Below are 22969 nucleotides of genomic sequence, written 5' to 3' on the forward strand. Positions count from 1 at the left end.
TAATCTTTTTAACAATAATTTATATTATTTTTCTTCTTTAAAATGATGAAATTATATAAAAGTATTATTGTTTAAAATACTTAATTAATAGCGTTTTATATAATACTAGCTAATATTTTAACTTTTTAAGGCTTTAAACTAGGTCCTTCCCCATAAGTAACTTTTTGGTAAGCTTTAATAGCGCCTTAACACGAAAGTTACTTTACAAGGGTGCTTTACAACACTAACTCAAAACCATAATCTAGCCCCCCCCCTAGTGACTTTGGATAAATGAGTGCCTCTTCACCGCTCATTTTTGTAGGTCATCTACCCGTCCCCTCGAAGCAACGAAATCCGTAATAATTGGCAACATTCTCATCGATTACTGAACACAAGGTTGTCCCTTTTTCGTAAGCGGTTTTGATCCATACACAGTACGGTGCGCTTTAACCACGACAATTCTTCGACCCAGAAGTTCAACAAAACAAAATTTCCCTACTTTATTTCATTTCTGCAAGCCACATTATCAGAATTTTTGTTAAATGAGCTTGGACACTTTGCATGGTCAAGCTGAACACATATTCTGGTGGAAAAGCACAATTTACCAATCAGCAGCCACGTGGGCACTGACAACGCGTCGTTGACAGCGGTCGTCTTCGGGCGCGGTCAGCCTGGCTCATCAGCAAATGAGCCCACGTGTGTAGGCCGGGTAATCTTTCTGGTGGTAGGGATCATCGGTGCTACTACTAGGTACGTTCGCATGCCCCCCTGGTCTCCCGTCGATGCAACGTCGAACGGTGTGCCTAGCGAGAAGTCTATGACCCCACAGATAAGCCGGAGTACCCGGTGTGGCGGTTGTGCTCGACTCGGCTCCAAGCCATATTTCTCCGCGCGCGTTGGGTTCTGAAAATAGTCGCTCACTCGGTTCCTGCATCTCTTGGATTCTTGGCTTTGCACGCAGTGTCGCTCTTTCATCCTCTTGGGTCGCGGACAGTGTGTGTTAGAGAGCCCGTGGAAGTGTGACAAAGAGCCCAGCGCCAAGATGAGACACCACACCATCCTTGCAGCCATCGCGGGCCTCGTCGCCGGCTGCCAAGCGTGCGGCAGCTGCTTTGGCCCCATCAACAAGGTTGAGCATGTCCGTCATGCGAAACGCATGCAGCCTGATGCCCACAATGCAACATACGGACCGACCCGCGGGCCGCTCGAATGGGGTCAGCTCAATTTCTTGCATACGGTAAGTTTGGGCTGTCTGCTGAGGGCCTTGATGGGCAGTCAGGCAAGGGTGCTGACATCAACGGCATACAGACAGACACGCACGGCTGGTTGGAGGGCCATCTCACGGAGACGAATTATGGTGCCGACTGGGGTGATGTCGTCTCGTTCACTGCCCGTATGAGGGCCAAGGCTAAGGAGCTTGGCGTTGACCTTCTTCTTGTGGACACTGGTATGTCTGGAAGAAGTGACGGCGAGAATGCAGGTGGTCACTGCTAACACTGAACAAGGCGATCTTCACGACGGTGCCGGCTTGAGTGATGCTACTGCTGTAGACGGTGAACTATCCAACGTTGTCTTCGAGAAGCTCGACTATGACCTGTTGACTATCGGAAATCACGAGCTGTACTACGCTGACATCGCATACCAAGACTACAACGAGTTCTCGAAGGCCTGGGGCGACAGATATCTCACCTCCAACGTCCAGATCCTGAACACCACCACCAATGACTACAAATACCTTGGCAACCAATACCGGTATTTCACCACTGAGAATGGCCTCAGAATCTTGGCATTCGGCATCCTCTTCGACTTCAAGGGCAACACCAACGTGACCAAGGTGATCCCCGCCTCTACCATGGTGAACGAGACCTGGTTCACAGACCTAGTCGCAACTCCTCCCGGACCCGTCGACCTGTTCCTGCTTATCGGCCACAACACCGCCGCCAAGCAGACGTCGACCGGCACATTCGGCTACGTCCACGACGCCCTCCGCAAAGCCTACCCATCCACACCTGTCCAGATCTTCGGCGGCCACAGCCACATCAGAGACTTCCAGGTCTACGATGACTCCGCCACGGCCCTCGAGTCCGGGCGGTACTGCGAGACCCTGGGGTGGCTCTCCATGAGCGGCTTCAGCGCCAACAACAGCGGCTTCACCGGCACCTCTGCGCCGGCGGGCGTGCCGAACCCCTCCAAGAAGGCGACGAACACCTCCACCGCCCCCTGGACCTACTCGCGACGGTACCTCGACTGGAACCGCCTCACCTTCGAGTATCACGCCTCAGGCTCGCAGGTCAACTACACCACGGATGATGCGGCATTCGACACACCGCTGGGACTCAACACGACGGACCTTGTCACCGACATCCGGCAGCAGCTTAACCTCAGCACGCTGCTTGGCTGCTCGCCCCAGCTGTGGTGCCAGTCTTGTGCAGAGTTCAACAGCTCCGGGAGCATCTACAGCCTGCTCTCAGAGGCTATGAGCGCCGTGGTCGTGAACGAGTCGCGAACGGACAAGGCGCGGGTAAGCATCATCAACACGGGCTCGGTCCGCTTCGACCTGCACAAGGGGCCGTTCCTCTACGATGACGCCTTCATCGTGTCCCCGTTCAACGACATCTTCGTCTACATCCCCGACGTGCCCTACTCCGTTGCCAGTGGGGCCTTGGACTAGTAAGCACTTGTGCCCAGCAGCAAGATTGCAGTGACCATTAGTACACGAAAGCAATTGCTAACCACAGCCACAGCATCAACAAAAACGGCGACGTCTGGAAGCGCTCCTCGACAGGGAGCACCGCCCCACTCGCGCCCCGAGACACCTGCGTGGACCCCTTCCTCTCACCCCTAGCCAACAGAGAAGTGCAAGACTACGCACACGAGCACGCAGGCCACACCCGCCGCCAGACCACCGCCGCCACGACCCAAGGCTACACCACAACCGACGCCTTCGGCACCGACGGCGACGACACAGCACACACCGCCATCCCGGGCTACGACTACCCGCACTTCTTCCAGGCGGTGGGCGGGTTCCCCGGCGACGGGAGCGGCACGCCGGACGTGGTGGACCTCATCTTCATCGACTACATCCAGCCCGACATCCTGGCGTACCTCGGCGACGCGTACTCGGCGGATGACGTGTCGTACTACATCGACGAGACCTTCTCCACGCGGACGTACCTGCCGCTCTATGTCCAGTCGTCGGAGGTGTTTCAGCAGGACTTGGATAACTGTACCATCTACTGATGAGGGTGGCTAGGATGGTGAAGGGTGTTGACGCTGATTGTGTTGAAGGAGGGACATCTGGGTTGATTTCTACCAAGTGTATATACTAGATCATGGGTTATTTTTATCAATTGCCATGAGACTCGGAGCTGATTCCACTGTCATGCGATGACTGGAAGGAGCACATAGCTTGCCGACGTATTAACTGACTGCCAGCACTTATGTGAACATTGAAGTCCGAATTCAATCTGCCAACGTACGTGGCCCTGGATCTTCTACACTGAAAATTTTTCACTTATGCTAAGGAAACTATCGCCTCCAAAAGACTGGTTCACAAAATTTTGTATCCGCCGGGGGCCCTGTCCACACCTAGGGGGAAGTTAATCTACAGTGTGCGACACCAAGCAACATTGCTTTACACGAGCTCCTCCCGCACCACTAGTTTCCCTCCACTAAGCACGGTGCTTTTACTGTATAACATTCTCGTACAATTATCTACCACGTCTCAATCTAGGCAGGAAAACTCCGATTAACAATGCAGTATCAAGCATTATCGTTCACCCTCCCATCCAATTCCTGTCCCTTCTTGACCAGCAAACCGTCCTCCCACTCGGAATCCCCACCGTTTCTGCCATCGCACAAAATCGAAATTTTCGGAGCGACCAATGTCTCACTCTCAACGGGAGGCTCTGCTACCACCAGCGCTGCTCGACTCTGCCCGAGACGCGTCCTGCTCATAAGCTCGTCTTTGGGCAGACTGTCGCTGAGCAGACTGTCGTTGAGCAGTATGTCGCTGAGCAGGATGATGCTGAGCATGATGCTGCTGCGCAGGACGTTGCTGAGTAGCTTGTTGCTGAGCAGGTTGTTGCTGAGCAGGTTGTTGCTGAGGCGCATCTCTCTGTTCATCTTGTTGGACCGCTTGCTGGATACGGTCCGCAGCTGCGAGGGCCGCCCGCCTCCTCTCCGCCAGATACATGCTGGGGTTGTTGTTGATAGCCAGCAAGTCATCGCGCCACTTCATCTCCATGGCCATTCGTTCATCCCACTCCTTCTTCATCCTCTCGCGGTTGCCCTCGTACCAGTCCACCTCCTCATGTAGGTTGGCAATTCGTCTCTCGTACTCTCGGATCTCATCACGCTGGGAGCTCACTTGGCCCTGAATCTCTTCAATTTGTGTCTTCGTAGCATCTTCAGCGAGGAGCTTTTCGGCAGACTGTTGTTGGAGCTGGTGCTTAAGCTCCTCAAGGCGCGTCTGGAGCCGACCGTTCTGCGCCATCATCTGGCTCTTCTCTTCCTCCATCTGGCTGCTCTGGTCCCTCACATCTGTGATCACTCCCTCCATCTGTGAGTTCTCCCCCTCCAGCTGTGTATTCTTCTCCCTAAGCTCTCTGTTCGCTGCTTGCAGTTTGGTGATTTCGGCTGCGGTGTACCTGTTGGACTCTTGATTCCGCCGAAGACCCATTACGGTGACCTCGAGGTTCAAACCGTGCGTAACCTGGTCGTCTAACAGCTTCTGTAGATCATCCACCTGATTTTGTCGCGCAATAAGGGACTGGTTTGCATCTTCCTTCTCTTGAGAGGCCTCGTCGCGCAGCTGGGTGATGGTTTCGCTGAGGCTAACTTTCTCTGACATGAGGAGCTTGATCTGTTCGTCCCGGGCCCCTAGCTCTTCCCTGAGCGTCGATAATTCCCTCTCTTTCGCCAGCTTGCTTTGATTAGTTCCTTTGGACAGAGCCCGAGACTCTCTCAGCTGCTTAGCAAGAGCCTGGTTCTCGGTTGCCTGCTGTTCAAGCTTGGCCTTCAATTCTTGTTTCTCGTTCTCCAACCACATGGTGGTCGCAGAGACTCTGTCCTTTCCAAGATCATCTGCGGAAGCATGGGCTTTCTTTGGACCCTCGGCGACGCCAGAGATACTTGGGGAGCTGATACTGCCAATGTTTCTCAAGAAACAGTCGTAAGTTAAGGGGACATCTGTACGGAGACGCTTCGAACCCTGATTGCTTTGACTGACTTCACTAATTCCAGTATCCGCGCGGTATTCTGAGCTGGCCCGGGAGACATGGCTAGTACGTGGGCCCTCTTGTGCCGTAGATGGGCGCAACTCTGCATGGGACCTTTGAGATGTGTTTGATCGAATACGAGCGTCGGGTGCGGTAGATGATGGTCGAGAAGGGATGTTCGACGGTGTCTGCTTCTTCCGCTGGTGTGCTGAGGGATTCGGCGTGCCACTGGTCGCCTTCCGCTGGCGGGCCGCGACCAAAGGCTCGTCGTCAGAGTCAGGGTCTTCATCGTTGTCACTACTAATAGAGATGACCTCGAATCTAGCGGAATTGTGTCGAGATTCTGGTTGGCCAGGATTCTCGTCTCCTTTGGACCGATCTCTATTGTACCGAACCGGCTGTTGACCGCGGTCTCGATTGCTGCTTGACGGGAAAGCATCCTCGTGGTTTCGTTTATGAGACTGTTCGTGGACAGAGTTGGAGGACGAAGATCGGCTCGTCGGAGGACGTATGCTTGGGAATGCTGGAGGCCGCTTCGCCTCAGGGCCTGCTCTTGTAGTCGGTGCTAGCCCCTTACTATGAGCGCCGGATACGGCAGCCTTCTTCTCCTGTACAGGTCTATCAGCTGGTGGCTTGCTTCTGTGCCCAGTAAACATGATGAAGGTGTGGATATTTGTTGGCTGAAGAGGCGGTGGAAGTGCTTGGGATGACGAAGAGATGAAGGCTAAGCAGCTGTGACTGGGTAGATTCTGCCACTCACGTGCAACAACAGTGCCGTCAAAGAAAAGGTCGGTCAATCGCTGCGTCAGAGTATGCAGGCTCAAACCAGGAGCGTGTACTCAGGATGGGTCTACCGCTTTGTCCTTGGCATGCGGCGCCGCCACCCGAACGTGTTCCAGCCTGCGCCAGCCCACAGGAAAGGAAGTATGGTCGGTGAGTTGAGGAGGAAAGGAGTCCATGTGTCTGATATGAGGAAGCAGATTCAACGTACAGGCATGCGTCTCGATGGAGGGTTGGCAGTTGTGCTACCAGAGGAAGAGGTCGTTCTGGTCTCGCTCTGCTCCGGGACGCCACGAGCCGCATTACCAACCTTGCCAGCGTCAGGCCTTGGAGACGCTGAAGGCAGCTCGTTCCTTGGGGGCATTGTGGAAGACCGGTCAGTGCAATCTGCAACGACGATACAGTCAAGGATGGGCTCGTCGTCCATAGTACTGATGGGTAGGGGAAGCCGAGGCGGGATGATGATGTTTGGAGGGTGTTCGTCAAGACACGTGGTTGTGGGTCTAGATCCCAAGGCCAAGAGCTTCTTGCAGAAGAGTGATCCCAGGTGACTGCCGCTTTGGCAGTGGAAGCTGCCTTTCGTACTGGCGAATGAGATGGAAGGTGCTTGGACCGAGCCTGCCTCCTTCGTGTGAGGAAGGAGATGAGGGTTGGTCCCACCCGGGTTCCGAGGATTCGATGTCTACCAGCTTTCCAGCTTGCCCGATTCCACTACTGCCAGGTTGCCAGTCGTTCGCTGAATTTGCCCGGGTAGTTTGGCAGTCACACTCATCTTTGAATCACAGCGGCTCATCCCATCTGAAATGATCATCCAGTTTATCACACTGCAATAGATGATCAAGTACTGGACTATTAAAGTCACCGTCGAGGTCTAAGCAACCATTAATGAGATGTAGACACAAACCAGAGCAGTGGATGATGCTATCACGGCAGTTCAAAGAGTACTGGACATGGTCCTGGTGCTTCCTTTACACAGAAGGCTAGACTGGCAAGGAGTAATGTTCAGGCACATTGCTGAAGAATTGGAACGGCAGGAATTGAGATGTGAGAGACAGGTAGAAGGCTCAGAGGAAGACTGACTTTCCTCTTGTTGGGCTTCCCAGCTGATGTTGGGTCGGATTAGGGAAGCACAAGAGCACAGGCTTCGCTCAATTACGAGGTGGGAGCGTTGGCCAAGATTTAGAATCACTGCTCGTTTTTGATCACAGTCCATTCATGTGGAGGTCCACAAACACAGTGAGCCATCATAACCCCTGACGCGGACAAATCCATGATTGCTAAAGCTCTGTGAGTCCCATTTCAGCATGGCTGTGTGCACAAAGACAGGTACTCAGCCTTCGCTTGTAAGCACTCGTTGTACATGTATTGGTTATGGATAAGACAGCACAATTTCATTAACTTTCTTTCTGCAGCGAAAACCCTCTTTGCCTCCAAAGTGTAGTCACCCCAGCTCAGGCTCTTTCCTCAAGCCGACTGCACTATCTCAACCGCTAAAGCGGATGCTTGGGTGGTTTGCTGCTATTTCGATCGAACCTCCTCTAATCGCTAGCCGATAGAGCACTTGAGTCCAGAAATATTCATCTCAGCTTTTCCTCCCTTCTCAAAGACAAGGAACTGATCAAAGCTGCCCCCAAGTCAACTTTCCGGGCAGGAAGACTGGAAGATATTCCTTTCTCTTCGGCATCATGCATCAAAGATTGATTAAGCTATATCAGTAAATACAGGCATCGGAAGAGGTGTAACCTGAGTACGCCGGACCAGAGGAGCAGCAAGACAGGTGGGGCAAAGATTGCAGCCCGGGTTGTCGATCGCCTCGGCAACAGCCGTACACGCGCCCGGCTCCGGGACGACGGTCGAGACCACGAACGGCGGCCGGGGCTCGGGCTGCGTGGACTCGCCGGCGGAGCAGGTCCTGGTCGGCCTCATGCAGACGATGCGGCGGCAGTTCAGATGCTGCACGATCTTGGTGGTAGTGGCCGTCGGGGCGGCGCAGGTCGTTTCAGGTGCTGTGGCGGAAGCGGAGGCACTGTGGGTTTGGGTTTGTTAATATGGACTCTGTGTGTGGTGGGCCCACTCAAAACTTTTGATTCTGGGGAAGTTTTAATGTCATGAGCGTGGAGGGAAGGCCATTGCTTGGTGGCTGTGCTTACGTCTGGGAGGCTGCCAGGGCAGCGGCAATAGTGGTGAAGAAGCGCATCTTGGAATTGTGTCCTAGGAGTAATTTCTTGATAGATTTGTGGTGATAGTCTGGATGAGACGCGGTTCTCGAGAAGAGATTGTGGTTGATGTGAGTGTACTGATGGTATTTGATGTCGTGTTAGGGAGATGGAATATATTGAGCGAGTTTTGGGTTTGACTGGATATAAATATATGTTCAGGCAGTTGAGCAGGCCAAGAACCGTCTATTATTGCCAATTACATAGATGTGCATAGTACTATTCAATAAGCTAGTACCGGTCTTTTGATTCTAGTCGCGCCTTGTTTCAACCGCCATACCCCTAGTACCAGCTACGCAGAACGCCGGTCCAAATTCCGGTCATGTGGCTATAGGCACGAAGCAGGCCACAGGCCAAACAGGTTCCCTAGTCAAGTCACAATCTCCTTTCGGCGGTCATCATGAAATAACCAAACAATTTGTTAAAGATTACATCGTCTCCTGATCAAAGACACTACTCATACTGGATGTCTACTAGACTACCTTGCCACAAGCACAGACAAGTCCGATACCTTTCAATACTGCCATCAATAATACCTCGCCGGTATTTACAGAAAGTCAGCGTAATCAACCAGCGTGCTGAGCTCCATATCGAGCAGATATTCTTCAAAAGTTAGTACTGCGCTCCTGGACGTAAAAGGCCGAGCTGTTTGCAATTGATATCTCTGAAAGAATATTAGCGAAATTCGACCGTACTTATCGTCTAAGCTTTATAGCATCGCAGTAGAGCAGCGGAATGTGAGTAATGAAGTCAATTGAATCTATCCAAGTCTAAGTAATTACATCATCTCTCAGCTGTACGCATGCGATCCGATGTCCCTTGTAGTCGGTGGATAGCGCGTTCCTGCATACACCACTTGAGCACTCTCGTACAACGTCACCTTGGGGAGAGAACCGTGAGGCCACCCCATGGCTCAATGACCTAAAAAGCTTCAAGATGTTTCGCCCTGCTGTTGGATGGACGAGCAGGGCAATCTGCCTGAGACAGATACCTTTCGCGTAGAAGACACGGCTTCGGCTTGAATACCGACTTGTCGTGGGTGAGGCGCGCCAATACCGATGGCCGAAAACCAATTGAGGCCGGGCGTCGTGATTGAAGTACTAGACTACATGACCAAGCCTGGCATGAAGCAGGACGAGATTGACGGTAGCTAGCCTATCACTGAACGCCCCTAGGTAGAAGCGCTCCTGCCTGCCCTTAATGCCGGGAATACCGCGCTAAAAGAACTTCCAGGCCATGAATCTCATCCATGACAATACGTAGGACAACAACAAACGCGTCAGACCGTCTCCAGGGTTGTGAGGAGGGCTGATCGCCGTCGGTTTCGCTCCCCTCGAAAAAGACGGCTCACGGTCAGCCGCGGTGTGAAGTCATCGGCTCGCGTTGGCGGTCATGCACATGCAGAAACACGGTGAGCGGCTGCAGGCCGGGGAAGCAGCGTCGCATAACAGAGCCCCCACGCGGAACGAGGGTGATGCAGCTAACAACGGGCCGTCGCAGCTGGTGGTTGCATCGCGTACCTCGGTGGGTGGGAGGCTTGATTGCATCCAGCTGCAACACAGCGACGAATACCATCCACATGTCAGGTGTTGCGAGGAGTGATCTTTGATGAGAGATTTTTCAAAACATCTTTCTACCATGTCTTCTATTCCTCTATTGCGGATTGACTGTAGGGTAAAAAGAGAACGCCCGAAACGATTCCCAGCAAAGCAGACTCTCTATCCCATCTATCGTCTCAAGATAACCCTTATCTGTGCAGCTATGACGTAACCCCCTGAACACCATGCATTCTCATCTATCCCGCCCATCTCTTCCGGAGACTGACTCTTCTCTCTTTTTGTATGGATTACAACATTGTAGTATGTCCCCAACCCACTCAATATAGTCCACTCGAATAGTCACTTACCCCCGAGCGCGGAGGAATCCGACTTGGCCCCCTGTCGGCTCGCTGGGGAACGGGTAGGGACCTCAGGGGTCGGTCTGGTGGATACGGTGGGCGGGCGACCGTGCCCACCCCCGTAATCTGACCACTCATTCCCCGGACCCAAATCCCCAGCAACGCCCAGCGGGGATTTACCCCCTAACCTTCGCTTTCGAGACAAGGTGCCCAGCTGGCCAGGTGGCGAAAAGGCGCAACGAGCGGACGAGCCGACAAGTGGACGCTGGGCCGACAGGGGAAGGGGACCAGCAGCTAGGCTAGACCGCTAATCATCCAACTGATCCGGGCCTGATCATCGGCGGGTCACACCCGCCAGAATCAGCGTAGGAGCCTTAGTCGACGTACTTGGCCAGGGTGGCCATGGCGCCCTCCTCGTGCAGGCTCTTGAGGGCGCGGCCGAGCTCCTCGACGAAGAGCTTGTCGCCGCGCAGATCGTCACCGAAGAGGTTCTTGATGCCGAGCAGCGGGGCCGGGTCGGTGCCGCCCTGCTTGGCGAGGGCCTTGAGCTGCTCGGCCATGGGGTCGTCGATGTTGTAGGGCCTGCCCTGCTCGTCGACGCCGTCGAGGTAGCGGAACCACGAGGCGACGGCGAGGGTGAGGCGGCGGAAGTTGTGCTCGCGGCTGTCCCAGATCTGCTCGGCGATGGAGGGCATGATGAACTGCGGGAGCTTTCCCGAGCCGTTGAGGGTGAGGCGGGTGATCTGGTCCATAATGGTCGGGTTGGAGAAACGGTGCATCAGCTGCTTGATGTAGTCGTCGATGTTGACCCCTGGGATCTCGGGCAGCAGGGGCCGCACCTCCTCGTGCATCATGTTGTAGAGGAACTTGTTGAAGAGCGGGTGCTCGATCACGTTGTGCACGTACTCGAACCCGGAGAGGAAGGCGATGTACGACATGGCCGTGTGGCTCGCGTTGAGCAGCCGCAGCTTGTGGCACTCGAACTTCTCGACCTCGTGCACGCTCTTGACCACCTGCACGCCCACCTTGTCGAAGGCCGGGCGGCCGTTCGCGAAGTGGTCCTCGACCACCCACTGCATGAACGGCTCCGTCACCACGGGCCACTCGTCCTGGATACCGAACTGCGACGCGAGGTCGACCTTGTCGGCCTCGGCCGTGCGCGGGGTGATGCGGTCCACCATGCTGTTGGGGAACCCGCCGTGCTCGGCGATCCAGTCGGCGACGGCCGGGTCGCGCAGCCGCGCGAACGACAGCAGCATGTTGCGCGTGATGGTGCCGTTCTTCTGCATGTTGTCGCACGATAGCACGGTGAATGGCTTCAGGCCGGCCTCCTTGCGGCGGGCGAGCGCGGCGAACAGGAAGCCATAGGTGGTCTTGGGCGAGGAGAGGTCGCTTCCCAGGTCCTCGACGATGTCCGGCTCGTGGGCCTGCAGCTCGTGCGTGTTCTCGTTGTAGTAGTAGCCGCTCTCGGTGATGGTCATGGACACGATCTTCGTGTCCGGGTGCGCCATCTTGGCGATGACGGCGTCCACGTTGTCGGGGGCGTACAGGAAGGAGTTGATACTGCCAATGACGCGCGCCCTGCTGCCGCTCGCCGAGCGCTCGATGGTTGTGTAGAGGCCGTCCTGGGGGACCAGGGCATCGCGCATGCCCGCGTCGAAGGGCTTGAGGCCCACGCCGCAGATGGCCCACTCGCGAGCGTCGCCCGCGTTGGCGCCCAGCAGGTTGTCGATGTACACGGCCAAGTGGGCGCGGTGGAAGCCGCCGACGCCAATGTGCACGATGCCCTCCTTCAGGCCCTCACGGCTGTAGGTCGGGATGACCGACGCCTGGTGGCCCTCGCCGTCACCGTATCCCGAGATCTGGGCGAGGTTCTTGTTGCTCAGCCTGAGCGGCTCTGGTGCAGCTTTGGAGGCCATGGTTGCGGTTGCAGCGGAGGCTTGTGATGATGAGTTGGTGGAGAAGGACTTGTGAGAGGATAACCGGCTGGAGGACAGCAGGCTCTGGGTTGTCCGGGAGGCATTGGGCCTGTAAATACTTGGGATCGTGGGCGCTGCGCAATGCACACCGCTGGAGCCCAGGGCGACAGCTCTGCTGCTGCTGGGTTGGATCAAGTTTTTATTATGGGCCCGGAGGCCAGCTCTGGCTAGGCGGTTCATTGACATTTTCTTCACCGGGCTGTTGATGTCACGCGGTGGTCAAATGGTAACAGGTGATGAGATGAGGTGAGAAGGGGAGATCGAGCCGGTGGGGGTGCTCGTCACTGGTGGAGGCGTCAAAAAAGTCAAAATGTCGCTTTGTTCTGCGCTGTTGCCGATGATGGATGAAAAGAGAAACAACTTGAACCAGCAACGTCAGGTCGGGTCCGGGACACGTACGTAGATAGGCACGGGTAGATATGCAGCGAGACAAGCTCGAGCTTCTTTCTTTAAAACGTTTTCGCGTGGCGTCGTGCTAGGTCATGATTAATTAATGATCGACGTGGGGGCTGCTTTTAACGGAGCATAGTGGCCCTGACAGGCGAGCCAAGGGGGTAGGGCCAGACGACCAAGAAGGTCCCTGCAGGGTGGCCGAAGTCCGGCTGCCCGGATGCCATCCGCCTATTGTAGCACCGGGAGAGACAGAGCTGAGCTGTTCTGGGCTGTCAGGGCTGTGTACCGTAGTAGTGGGTGTGTGTGTGTGTGTGTGGTGTGGATGGGTGGATGGGTGGACAAAGGTACGAGGTACGTACCGTAAAAGGGGCAGGCTGGGGCAGGTTTGGGCGGGAAGGAGAGAAAGAAGATGGAGGGGAGGGGGGAGGGACAGGGGCTCGAGCCTCAGACCTCCAGACCTCCAGACTGGATCCATCCAGACTTCAGACCTCAGGGTCTCTCAAACAACAGCTCTGGCCCTCAAGGTTCCGGCTCCCTGCCGTCCTGTCTTCTGGTCCAGTCCATCCAGCTTTTTGCCCTTTGCCCTTCTGGCCTCGCCCAGGAAAAGCTCTGCCAGAGCTTGATGTCCGAGTCACGCCACGTCATATTTCCGACGCTTTCCCCGGTTTTCAAGCTTACTCTGTTACGCACCCAGCCCAGCCCTCTTTCACCGTCTTCCGCCCTCGTAACGAGCACACACGCAGGCAGGCAAAGAGGCCACGGTCCCCCTTCCACCCCCCCAAAAAGCGTGAATCAAAGGGGTCAGGCCTCAGCACCCGGGGACCAGATACCGACGGACACGCCCTCTTGGCGAGCACGGCAATTTAAACCCCTATTCCCCGTCACAACATCTATTTTATTATTCTTCGTATTGACCTGCGCCCAACAAGTGTCACCCAACCTGTCCCTCACGTGTCTCGTTCAGGTGCTTAGGCACGCCATCGCTCACGCCGGTTTGTCGTGTTGCTCTCTCACGCTGATTCCGAGGCCAGCCTCTTCCTCCCCTTTCCCCGGATGGGAAAACACACACAGGGCCAGAACCACTGGGTGACGTGAGCAGCGTCATCCCTACGTGGGCGCAAGCCCGCTCTAGTACCCACACGGACCCTTCAAAACCTTGATGGCGGCCGCGACCGGGGGGGGGGGGGGGGGGGGCCGCCCAAAAGCTTCCAGAAGCATCGTGGAACTCGCGGGAGCTCTAAGAGCTGCATGACACCTCGGTTATCCCAAGCGAACTGCCGCCCGCCAAGCAGCCCATGATTAGATAGATCGTGAAGCTCTTAGCACCTGGCATATGCCAAACGCTAGGCTCTGCGGAGCTGGATGCCAACTGACGACTGGCATCCAATCGCACACAACAAAACCCTGCGTTGCCTGCGGTTGGAAGATTCAATTGCGAATGCACGCAACGCCCATGTACTTAGGTTTCATATCTCAAAAATAGTGCGTGAAGATCATGTCGCACGCGCGCAGCGACACGTTGGAGGCCGTCGATGGGGAATGCTACCCAATGTCTTGATGCATGAGGATCTTTCCTTCCTGACCGCAGGTGATGGGAGGCCGCGAATTATTCAGGCAAGTGCGGGAACGAGTAAGACTCACCCGAGAAATTTTCTCATCTTCTCCAGATCGCTGTTGGAATGCATGTCTCCCCCTACTCCCCATCATCGGATGAATGGAGAGGCAAGCCGTACTGCCCGGTGGCGTGCCAAAAGCTCGGCGTAAACTGTTCTCGCCAGCCTCTCCCAACGATGAAACCCAAATGACTGCCTTGTTGGACGAGGCCGGACGCAATGTCAGAACACAAACTGGCATGAGTCAATATGACGCTACACTGACAGACAGTGTTTGCTTCAGTTCCGCAATTCGACTTGCGTGTTTTCATTGACATCTGGAGCCTGGGAAGTCTGTAGTAAGGTGAATAGGTCCATTACCAGTGCTTCAGCGCTGAATGATTTCTCTTTGCAGCTATCCATTTTTGGGATGCATTGGGAAGATGTCACAGCATGTACGACTGGAAGAAGAGCTTTGTTTCGACGAGGCTCATGCTATAGAGAATGAAATCTATAAAAAACAAGATGAAGAAGCAAAAAGAGAAAAAGAGTGCGGTGCCGCTACCGAAACCCCCTCCCCAATTCCTCCATAGACGCTGAAAGTAATTATGAAAAAAGTCACAGCCCGACATCCCCAGGCAAAGGCTCAGGGCAGCTTCTTCTCCTTCTCACGAAGCCCCTCGTCCGTCTATTCGCTAGATTCCTTGGCCAACACAAACCACAGCGACTCAATCCGTTCTTTTCCTTCCCTCTCGCCGGTAGGGCGAGAAATCTCGAATATCACCTCGCGCTGGTCGTTGCAGAACCGGAGGCGGTCGGGGACCTGCCAGTTCAGCGCCTGGACTTCGGAAGGGTCGATGGTTTGCCGCCATGATGTGACCTGAAACGGCGAGTATCCGCCCCGGCCTTCCAAGTTGTCCGAGAGGTCTCGAGGAAGTAAGGGTCTTCATAGATGTCCTTCGCGGTCTGGGCGGGAGGCGAGGTGTTGTCGGCGTTGCTGAAGGCCTCGGGTGTGCCGCCGGTGGGGTCGTTCGGGCTTTGGTCGATGCTAAAGCTGGCTGGTAGCGGTTGTCTTGCAGCCTGCAGCTCGTCGTGGGATGGCTGCAAAGCCCCTCGTTTGTTCCGCTAGGTATCATCAGACGCCGTCCACATTCACGGCCTGTCGACGAGCGGTTCACATACCAAGCGCTCAACAACCAGCATGCGCCCCCATATTTGCATTCCGTCCAGCCTGGCCCAGGCCAGCACCGCAAGCTCCCGCGTCAGACACTCGACCTAGCAGTAACCGCGGTGGAAGCCTCTGGCCTCGTCCGGCCCGCGCATGTCCCAGTAGAGCCAGAAGTTGCCCGGTCTGATTCCCACATCTAGATCAACAAGGAGGTTTGCCACTGCGGTCCCTGGGACCTGCACCCTGATCTGCCCCAGGTAGAAAGAGCGAGATGCAGCTGCGTCATGGAATGTCGGCCGGTCGAAGTGGGTTTTCTGGACGAAATCTGCCATTGCGAACGAAAGTATCGTGGTGCCAGTGATATGATAACAGACGGTATGGACTGTGATGCGATGATTAAGGGTCTTGTTTGCGATGACTGTTCAATTGAGCAGGCTTTTGGGACTGGACAGACCAGAGTGTACGGGAAACAGTTTTGACATCACGAGACCGCAAGAAGGACGGGTCGAACTTGCTCGTCGCGCTGGTTGTGGTGACTGCCTAACTACCAAGGTAGGTGAAAAGGCTTGATAGATCAAGGAATATTGACTTTGATGTTTGATGAATGGCAGGGGACGCAAGGGAGTATGTCATTTTGGTCACAGTGGCTTGGTGTTTCGTTTTGCAATGTTTTTCTTCGTCAAGTGATAGCAGTTTGGAGTTTGCGCAAATTTTCAATGACTTTCCCCTGGGTGCTCAAGTGAACCAAACACTCAATTCTCCACCCATTCAAGCTCACCTAACCAGCTACCTAGGTACCTGGCTCTCTATCGGATTTGAGTTATAAAAGTCGGTCTACGCAGACCTCAAGCTGTGGGATCTCCCTGAGTTCTTGCCCTCAGGCTGCTCAAAGCATTACGAAAGGCGCATTTCATTTCACCGTCTGCGTTTCAGTCTGTTGGCTTGGAATATTTTGCAACAAAGTGTAGCCCTGTATTGATTGCCACTTCTTTGACACTACTGTAATACATCCCGAGATTCTCTAGGACACGAGCCGTTGGACATGGCTACACCCCTGAAGCCCCGTCGAGACGCGCCGGAGGGGAGCCCTCCACGGCCGTCTGCGACTCAAAGTGACCCTCCCGAGCCTGCTAATGAGCCCTCTCAACTTCCAAGAGAAGACCTACCGTCAGCCACAAAAGAATGCAGTCGATGTCACAACGTGATGTCCCTTCGTGGCTTTGTGCGCAGCGCCAAGGATCGCAGTACCAAAGGGTTCAGGCCCGAAGAGATGAAGGTGTGCAACCACTGCGGTTTTGTTCAGCACAATGCGCGCGCAGCAGGAGACCACAAGGACAGGGTGCCGAAGAGCGACAGGATGCTGAAACAGCTGAGCGAGGAAGAGTACATGGAGCTCTACGGGGCTGAGGCGATCATAAAAGGGTAAGTAAGAGAAATGCCTCGGGTTTCCCTGCATCAGGACATTGCTGATCCTTTGGAAGGACACCTGCAGGAGGGAAGAAGAAGAAGAAAGATGATGACGACGACGATGAAGTTGAGTACGTTCCGCCAGAAGCTTGATCGGGTGGACGAGTCGGACGGTGGTGAAGAGGAATCTTTCGGTAAAAGGCATGGAAACAAGGTTCATGTGAGAATTGATGTGCATTCCGCCTGGGACGGAGGCTGCAGCTCAGTTCGCTGGTCCTCGAGCAGTGATGGACGTATTATTACGGAGTTGAAGCCCGCATTCGCGAATGAAGGGGTCATTGAGCCTTTAAAGGATATTTGATGTGTTCATGGAGGAACTTGAGTCCTGTTTGCTTTGCTTTCCTCAGCGCTAGCATAAGTCTTCGCGGCCAAACCATCACTTTCGGTTCTGGGATTTTGCTACTATTTCCTCAAGTTAAGTGATACATCATGCTTTTGACGTGAAATGACAACATATCCGGTGGCACTAATCTACTTCTAGGAGGACAACATACTGCTGTATAACTAATCTACTGTGGGATCAATACTACTACTACTAGGTTAACCAACTGTTTCATAGTCTGGTACACGAAAACCTCCAGGGGGATCCACTAATCAAGGACAACTCGGGATGACGAAATGGCTGTGTCTACTCAAAGATGTTTATCTTTTCAGGACAGACTTCATGTTTTATGTACCACAATCCATCTTTCAGGGTCTGTAATGAAGCAATTAAGCAAACGATAGTAGTTTTGTTGGGTGTTAAGGAGAGAAATCTCCCCATTATTAAACGCTTAGAAGGAGCCTATTTATAAGCTAGCGCTAACGTATAGGCATATAACCCTCGCACTTTTTAATACACCCCCCATTATAAGTATTATCATCCTAATGATAATAAGAAATATTTTATTTTAATAGCTAAAAATATAGTTTAAATATTTCGCTATAATTTATATTAAAACCATTATATAAATATTGTTTAATATTTATATATTCCGCTTACATTATTTCTAATTAATTATTTAAACGCTCCCCCTAGTAATATAAACCCTGTACTTATCTTAGTTTTAATTTCTTATAAGCTTTTTTAAGGGCAGGGTAAGGTAATGCTTTTATGCAAATATTAGCAAGATTATTTTTAAATGCAATATAATAAACATTATATATCTTTTTAATTTCTTTATGAATAAAGTAATAGTAAATAATAATATATTTTAATTAAGCGTTAACTTTATAATTTTAAATAAGGTTTAATATTAATTAATTATTAATATATAAAATAGGCAAATATTTAATATGCTTAATGCTTAAATCTTTTAATGCTTAAATTATTTAATAAAGATATAATAATGCTAATAAATATATTATATATTTCGCCTTATAAGTAGATTTTATAATGGTAGATTAATGCTTTAATAATTAAGTAATTAGGTTGCCGTTAAGGAGTTGCATATATTTATTAAATGCTTTTAAATTATTTAAATTGGTATTATAGGAAGCATTAATATATATATTAAGTATAGTGAATTAAAATAATAATGTTTATTTTGGAAATTATAAAGTATAGTTTAGTATATGCTAAATGTATTAAAGCATTTTCTTTGCAATATTTAAATAATAAATTATAGGCTTTGCATTAAATATTAAAAGCATTGCATATAAAAACGCAAGATTAAGTCTTATTTTAATAATAAGAAAATTAATGGATTTAGTAAGTAATTAATATATTATTATATTTATTGTAATATTATTAGGTTCCTTTTATTGCGGAAATGAATTTAGATTTATAGGAATTTATTTTTAATTATAATTGGATATATTAAAGCGTTTTAAAATTTATTAAGTATATCTTTTTTAAGAAATATAAATCTTATTATTAATTTATATAATTTTTAATTTAAGCAGGTATTTGCAAAAATTAAGATCTTTGCATTTAAAATATTACGTAAGCTTGGTATAAAATTTATTAATTTAAAAGGGATTTTTAATAATAAAAATATTATTAATATAAATAACAATAATAATTTAGTTTTTAATAAAAACGCAAGGATTAAATATCATTTTTATTAAATATTTAATTAATTCCTTTTTAAGAGTATTAAACTATTTATAACTTAATTATTTAAGTTTATATAGGGCATTAAGAAGTTTTAAAATAATTTACTAATTATTAAATAATATTTAATATTCTTATAATAGTTATATATAAATATTATATTTTAAATAGTTATGCAAGTATGCTATTTTAATGTTAAATTATTAAAGCTATTAGCTTATTATAGCAGTAATAATAATAATTAGTCTTAAACTATTATAGCGCGCTATAGGGCTATAGGTATTATTATAATTTATACCATGGATTTATATATATTTATAAGTAATGAGTTAAACCTTATAATAAATAAGCTTATTAAAAGCATTAAACTTCTTTATATATACTTAGCAAGGATTAATAATATATTAGTTTATAATAGCAAGTACTTTAACTTATATATTTATATTTAAAAGTGATTTAAATTCTCTTTTAATAGCCTATTGCTAAGTATTCCTTTTATTGCTCTTTATAGCTTATGCATATATATTAAGAATATTATTAGCATTTATTATATTAATAAGCAATGCTTAAGCAAAGATTTAATTAAGGTAGTTAGCATTAATTAATATTAATTAAGTAAAATTTAATATAAAGTTTGCATTAATTAATACTAAGTTATTAAAATCTTTAAAATATTTTCTAATAATATTTATATTTTTTTTTGCTTTTTATAAAGGTTAAATTCATTATTCTTAAGAATTATATAATTATATAGGTTTTATAAGTTTAAGTAATTTATTAATAAGTTTTGTAAGTTTAAGCGATTTATTTATAAGTTTATTTATAAGTTTTGCATTATTAATAGGTTTTATTAGTTAAAATGCTAGTAATACCTTTATTTTAAGTAATATATTTTTATTTAATTAGCTAATTATTTATGCAATCTTTATTATTAAATTAAACTAAGTAATATAGCTTAATATTGCAATTATAATAACTTTTTAAAATAGCATAAATAAATAAAAGATAATTTTGCTTTTAACTTTAAATTTTATAAAGTATGCCTTTTTAACTTTATTTAATAATTTTATTCTTAATTTATAAGCCTTAATAAGGATATAAAAATATATAAGGTAAAAGTATAATTAGAAATATTTAATATTAAGCTTTTATTTATAAAGCGCTTTAAATAATGTTATTTAGCATAATAGGGCTGAATATAATTTCTAATTTTATAAGTATATTATATGGGAAATTGCTTTAAGCTATAAGAATAAGTAGTTTTTATTATAAATTATTATATAAGCGTTAATAATAATAATATGCATAAACCTTTTAAGCATATTATTTAACTTATAGTAATAAGGGAGTAATTTCTTATAAATAATTTTGCGTTTTTAAAATATTATAATAATTATCTTATTTATATATTTATCTTTATTATTTAAATTAAATATCTTAACTTTTACGCTAAATTAAGTTTTAACTATATTTAAGAATTCCTTAATAATATTTAAAATATTATTTTTTTAAGTAATGAAGTAAACTTAATAAAATTAAGTATAATTATTAATAAATGAAATAAAGTATTAAGAACTTTTTAATAATTTTATTAAGAATTTGCTTAATAAATTAAATTAAATATACTTAAATGGCTGCATAAATTATTATTTTAATAATAAACATAGGTGTTTCTTAATAAACTTTATAAGTTAGCATAGTTTGCAATGAAAATCCATTAATTTATTTAGCATAATGTTTTTATTTTTATATAAGTGTTAAATAATTAATTTTAATAAATTGCTATAGCTAAAAGCTTTGAAGAATTTATTATATATTGTAAATATTATAAAGTTATTTTTTATTATTTAAATTTTAAAATTTCTATATTAAAATTTTGCTTATAATATCTTATGAAATTTATTATTTTTTAATAATAAAAAGGTATTATTTCCTTATATATTTAGTTAAAACCTCTTTTAAATTATAATTTAGCTAAATAAATAAGTATTTCTTAGCGCATAATTATATAAAATATTAATAAAGATGCTTTTAGTAATTAATTTATTTAGCAGTTATAAAAAGATCTTTATAAAGCTAATATCTTTTATAATAAGTTAATTATTACTTATAATAATAATTATACTTAAATATAGTTATAAGGAGTTAAAGTTTTTTATATATTTTATTATATGCTTTAAAGCATTAAAATTAAAAATTTATAATATTAAAGTACTTGCAATTATTAATAGCTTTATTATATATATTAAAATATTAATATATAATGCTATTATATCTTTCTTATTATTATTAAAAATTTTAATAACTTTTTTATTTAACGTGGTTTACCAGTAAGTGGCGTATATCAGTAAGTAGCGCACTTTTGCAACTTTAGCTAACTTTAATTAACCCCAGCACCTACTTAGCGCAGATAATTTATTTAAATTTAGCATTAATTAATGCCAACTATAATTAAATTCTTATATTTAATTAATTTAGTTTATTTAAAGTAATATAAGTGGTTATAGCTTAAATAAAAGTAATTAAGTTTTAATAAGGGGATTATTTTTTAATGGGAATTGCGTTAATGCTTTTTACGTTAATTTCCTATTTATCCATCTATTTAAATATTCAATGCATTAAAGATTAATAACCATAATGCTAAAACCTTTTAAAGAAGATAAAATACTTTTAGCTATTTAGGTAATTAAAAACTTTTAAGAAAAACGCGTTAAGCCTTTTAAGTTACGTAAAGCTGCCCAAATCTTTAATATCCTTAAAACTATACTTTGCCGTAAGATAAATTAACAACGCTTCCATAAAGAATTATGCGTTAATAAATATAAACTTAACTTAATTAAAGAGCAAATGCTTATTTAATATATTATTAATTAAGATATTTAAGGATTCCCCCTATAACTTTTTAATATGGAAAATATAGCTAACCTCTTGTTAGCATTGCGAAATACTAAACCTATTAGTAAGTACTAAGCTTAACGCTTTATAAATTAATAATTTAGCCTTAAAACTAAGTTTAATTATCCTTATAATTATTAAAGGGCCCTTTATAAAGATTTAAAGATTATTAAAAATTAATTTAAATTACTTTGCAATATAATGGCTAAGTATTAAATTATTAATGATAACCTTTATAACTTTAATAAGACTGGCTTTATAATAAGCATAATTATTGCGTTAATAATTATTATATATATTAATAAACATAGAAAGGCTAAATTAATTTAGCTTAGTAACTAGGAATAAGTAATTATTATTAAATGCATTAATGTAAGTAAGTTATGGATTCCTTTGTTTATAATTATTTAAGGTGCTTATTACCTTGTTAGCTAGGCAATAAAATTAGGTTTTCTAAATGATTAAGTTATTAAGCCTACTTTTAATAAATAAATAAATAATGAAATTAATTTAAAATGAATTTAGCACTTTAATAAATATATTAAATTAAAAAGAAATGCTAATTACTAAATATTAATTATAAATGGTTATAAAAGCTATATATTAGCTAAATTTAATTAATATTGTAAGGATAATAAGATTATTATTATTAATATATCATTATATTCATTTTACTTACTTTAGCTACTAAATATCGCGTTATATTCGCCTTTAAAACGTATATATGGTAATTAAATTAACCTCTTTATTTAAGCCTTTATTAACTATATTATTAAGTTTAAGTTCTTTCTTATATTTAAAGCAGCCCATAATAAAACTTTTATAGTAAAAAACATTAAGTTTATATTTAAAAAAGCTGGAATTTCCCCTTAAGACCTTAATTCTATAATTTTCAAACTTAATATCTGCTTGCAAACTTTTATATAATCCATCCCTATTTTTCTTTAAAAATAAAAGTCTTAAATACTATTAAATGCTTAATAAACTATTTAATAATTAAATTTTATTAAAGGCAAAATCTCTACTTATTAAGGGAGCTCCCCTATATTAATTATAAAGGCTATTAACTAAATGGTAAAAAGAGTATAGGCTATAATGCATTTAATTACTTTTATAAGCAAGTAAATCCATATACTTTAGGAGGCTAATATAGCATTTATAAAATGCCAAAGGGCTAAAAGAACTTAGGTATAGCTTAAAGAAGTACTTATAATTAAGGAATCTTAAGCTCTTATTTAAAAGAAATAAAAGGGGAAGCAGCCAATTAATAAAATAAGTGGTAATGCTAAAAAGTTAGTTCGCAGCGAATTAATTAAAAGATAGTATAGTAATTATGGTAAGACTAGGCA

At 45.8% G+C, this 22969-nt stretch overlaps 6 protein-coding genes across 6 annotated transcripts; 2 read left to right on the forward strand and 4 right to left on the reverse strand.

Moving 5' to 3' along the window:
- Window positions 1–1021: 1021 nt before the first annotated feature.
- Window positions 1022–3219, forward strand: INS49_014252 (uncharacterized protein; the record flags this gene model as incomplete). Its single annotated transcript, XM_043174943.1, has 4 exons — window positions 1022–1216; window positions 1288–1426; window positions 1485–2649; window positions 2724–3219. 4 exons carry the CDS (start codon window positions 1022–1024, stop codon window positions 3217–3219), a joined length of 1995 nt encoding a protein of 664 aa, XP_043021888.1.
- Window positions 3220–3741: 522 nt separating this feature from the next.
- INS49_014253 (uncharacterized protein) lies at window positions 3742–6342 on the reverse strand (the record flags this gene model as incomplete). Its single annotated transcript, XM_043174944.1, has 3 exons — window positions 3742–4120; window positions 4173–5806; window positions 6190–6342. The coding sequence occupies 3 exons, from the start codon at window positions 6340–6342 to the stop codon at window positions 3742–3744; spliced, it is 2166 nt and encodes a 721-aa protein (XP_043021889.1).
- Window positions 6343–7679: 1337 nt separating this feature from the next.
- INS49_014254 (uncharacterized protein) lies at window positions 7680–8175 on the reverse strand (the record flags this gene model as incomplete). Its single annotated transcript, XM_043174945.1, has 3 exons — window positions 7680–7684; window positions 7730–8004; window positions 8129–8175. 3 exons carry the CDS (start codon window positions 8173–8175, stop codon window positions 7680–7682), a joined length of 327 nt encoding a protein of 108 aa, XP_043021890.1.
- Window positions 8176–10465: 2290 nt separating this feature from the next.
- Window positions 10466–12010, reverse strand: INS49_014255 (uncharacterized protein; the record flags this gene model as incomplete). The annotated part of the gene is made up of 1 exon (XM_043174946.1): window positions 10466–12010. The coding sequence occupies one exon, from the start codon at window positions 12008–12010 to the stop codon at window positions 10466–10468; it is 1545 nt and encodes a 514-aa protein (XP_043021891.1).
- Window positions 12011–14886: 2876 nt separating this feature from the next.
- On the reverse strand, window positions 14887–15555 carry INS49_014256 (uncharacterized protein; the record flags this gene model as incomplete). Its single annotated transcript, XM_043174947.1, has 3 exons — window positions 14887–15180; window positions 15238–15330; window positions 15418–15555. The coding sequence occupies 3 exons, from the start codon at window positions 15553–15555 to the stop codon at window positions 14887–14889; spliced, it is 525 nt and encodes a 174-aa protein (XP_043021892.1).
- Window positions 15556–16427: 872 nt separating this feature from the next.
- On the forward strand, window positions 16428–16783 carry INS49_014257 (uncharacterized protein; the record flags this gene model as incomplete). Its single annotated transcript, XM_043174948.1, has 2 exons — window positions 16428–16645; window positions 16705–16783. The coding sequence occupies 2 exons, from the start codon at window positions 16428–16430 to the stop codon at window positions 16781–16783; spliced, it is 297 nt and encodes a 98-aa protein (XP_043021893.1).
- Window positions 16784–22969: the final 6186 nt, after the last annotated feature.

This window comes from Diaporthe citri (assembly GCF_014595645.1).
Source record: "Diaporthe citri strain NFHF-8-4 chromosome Unknown scaffold_7, whole genome shotgun sequence".
Lineage (NCBI taxonomy): Eukaryota > Fungi > Ascomycota > Sordariomycetes > Diaporthales > Diaporthaceae > Diaporthe > Diaporthe citri.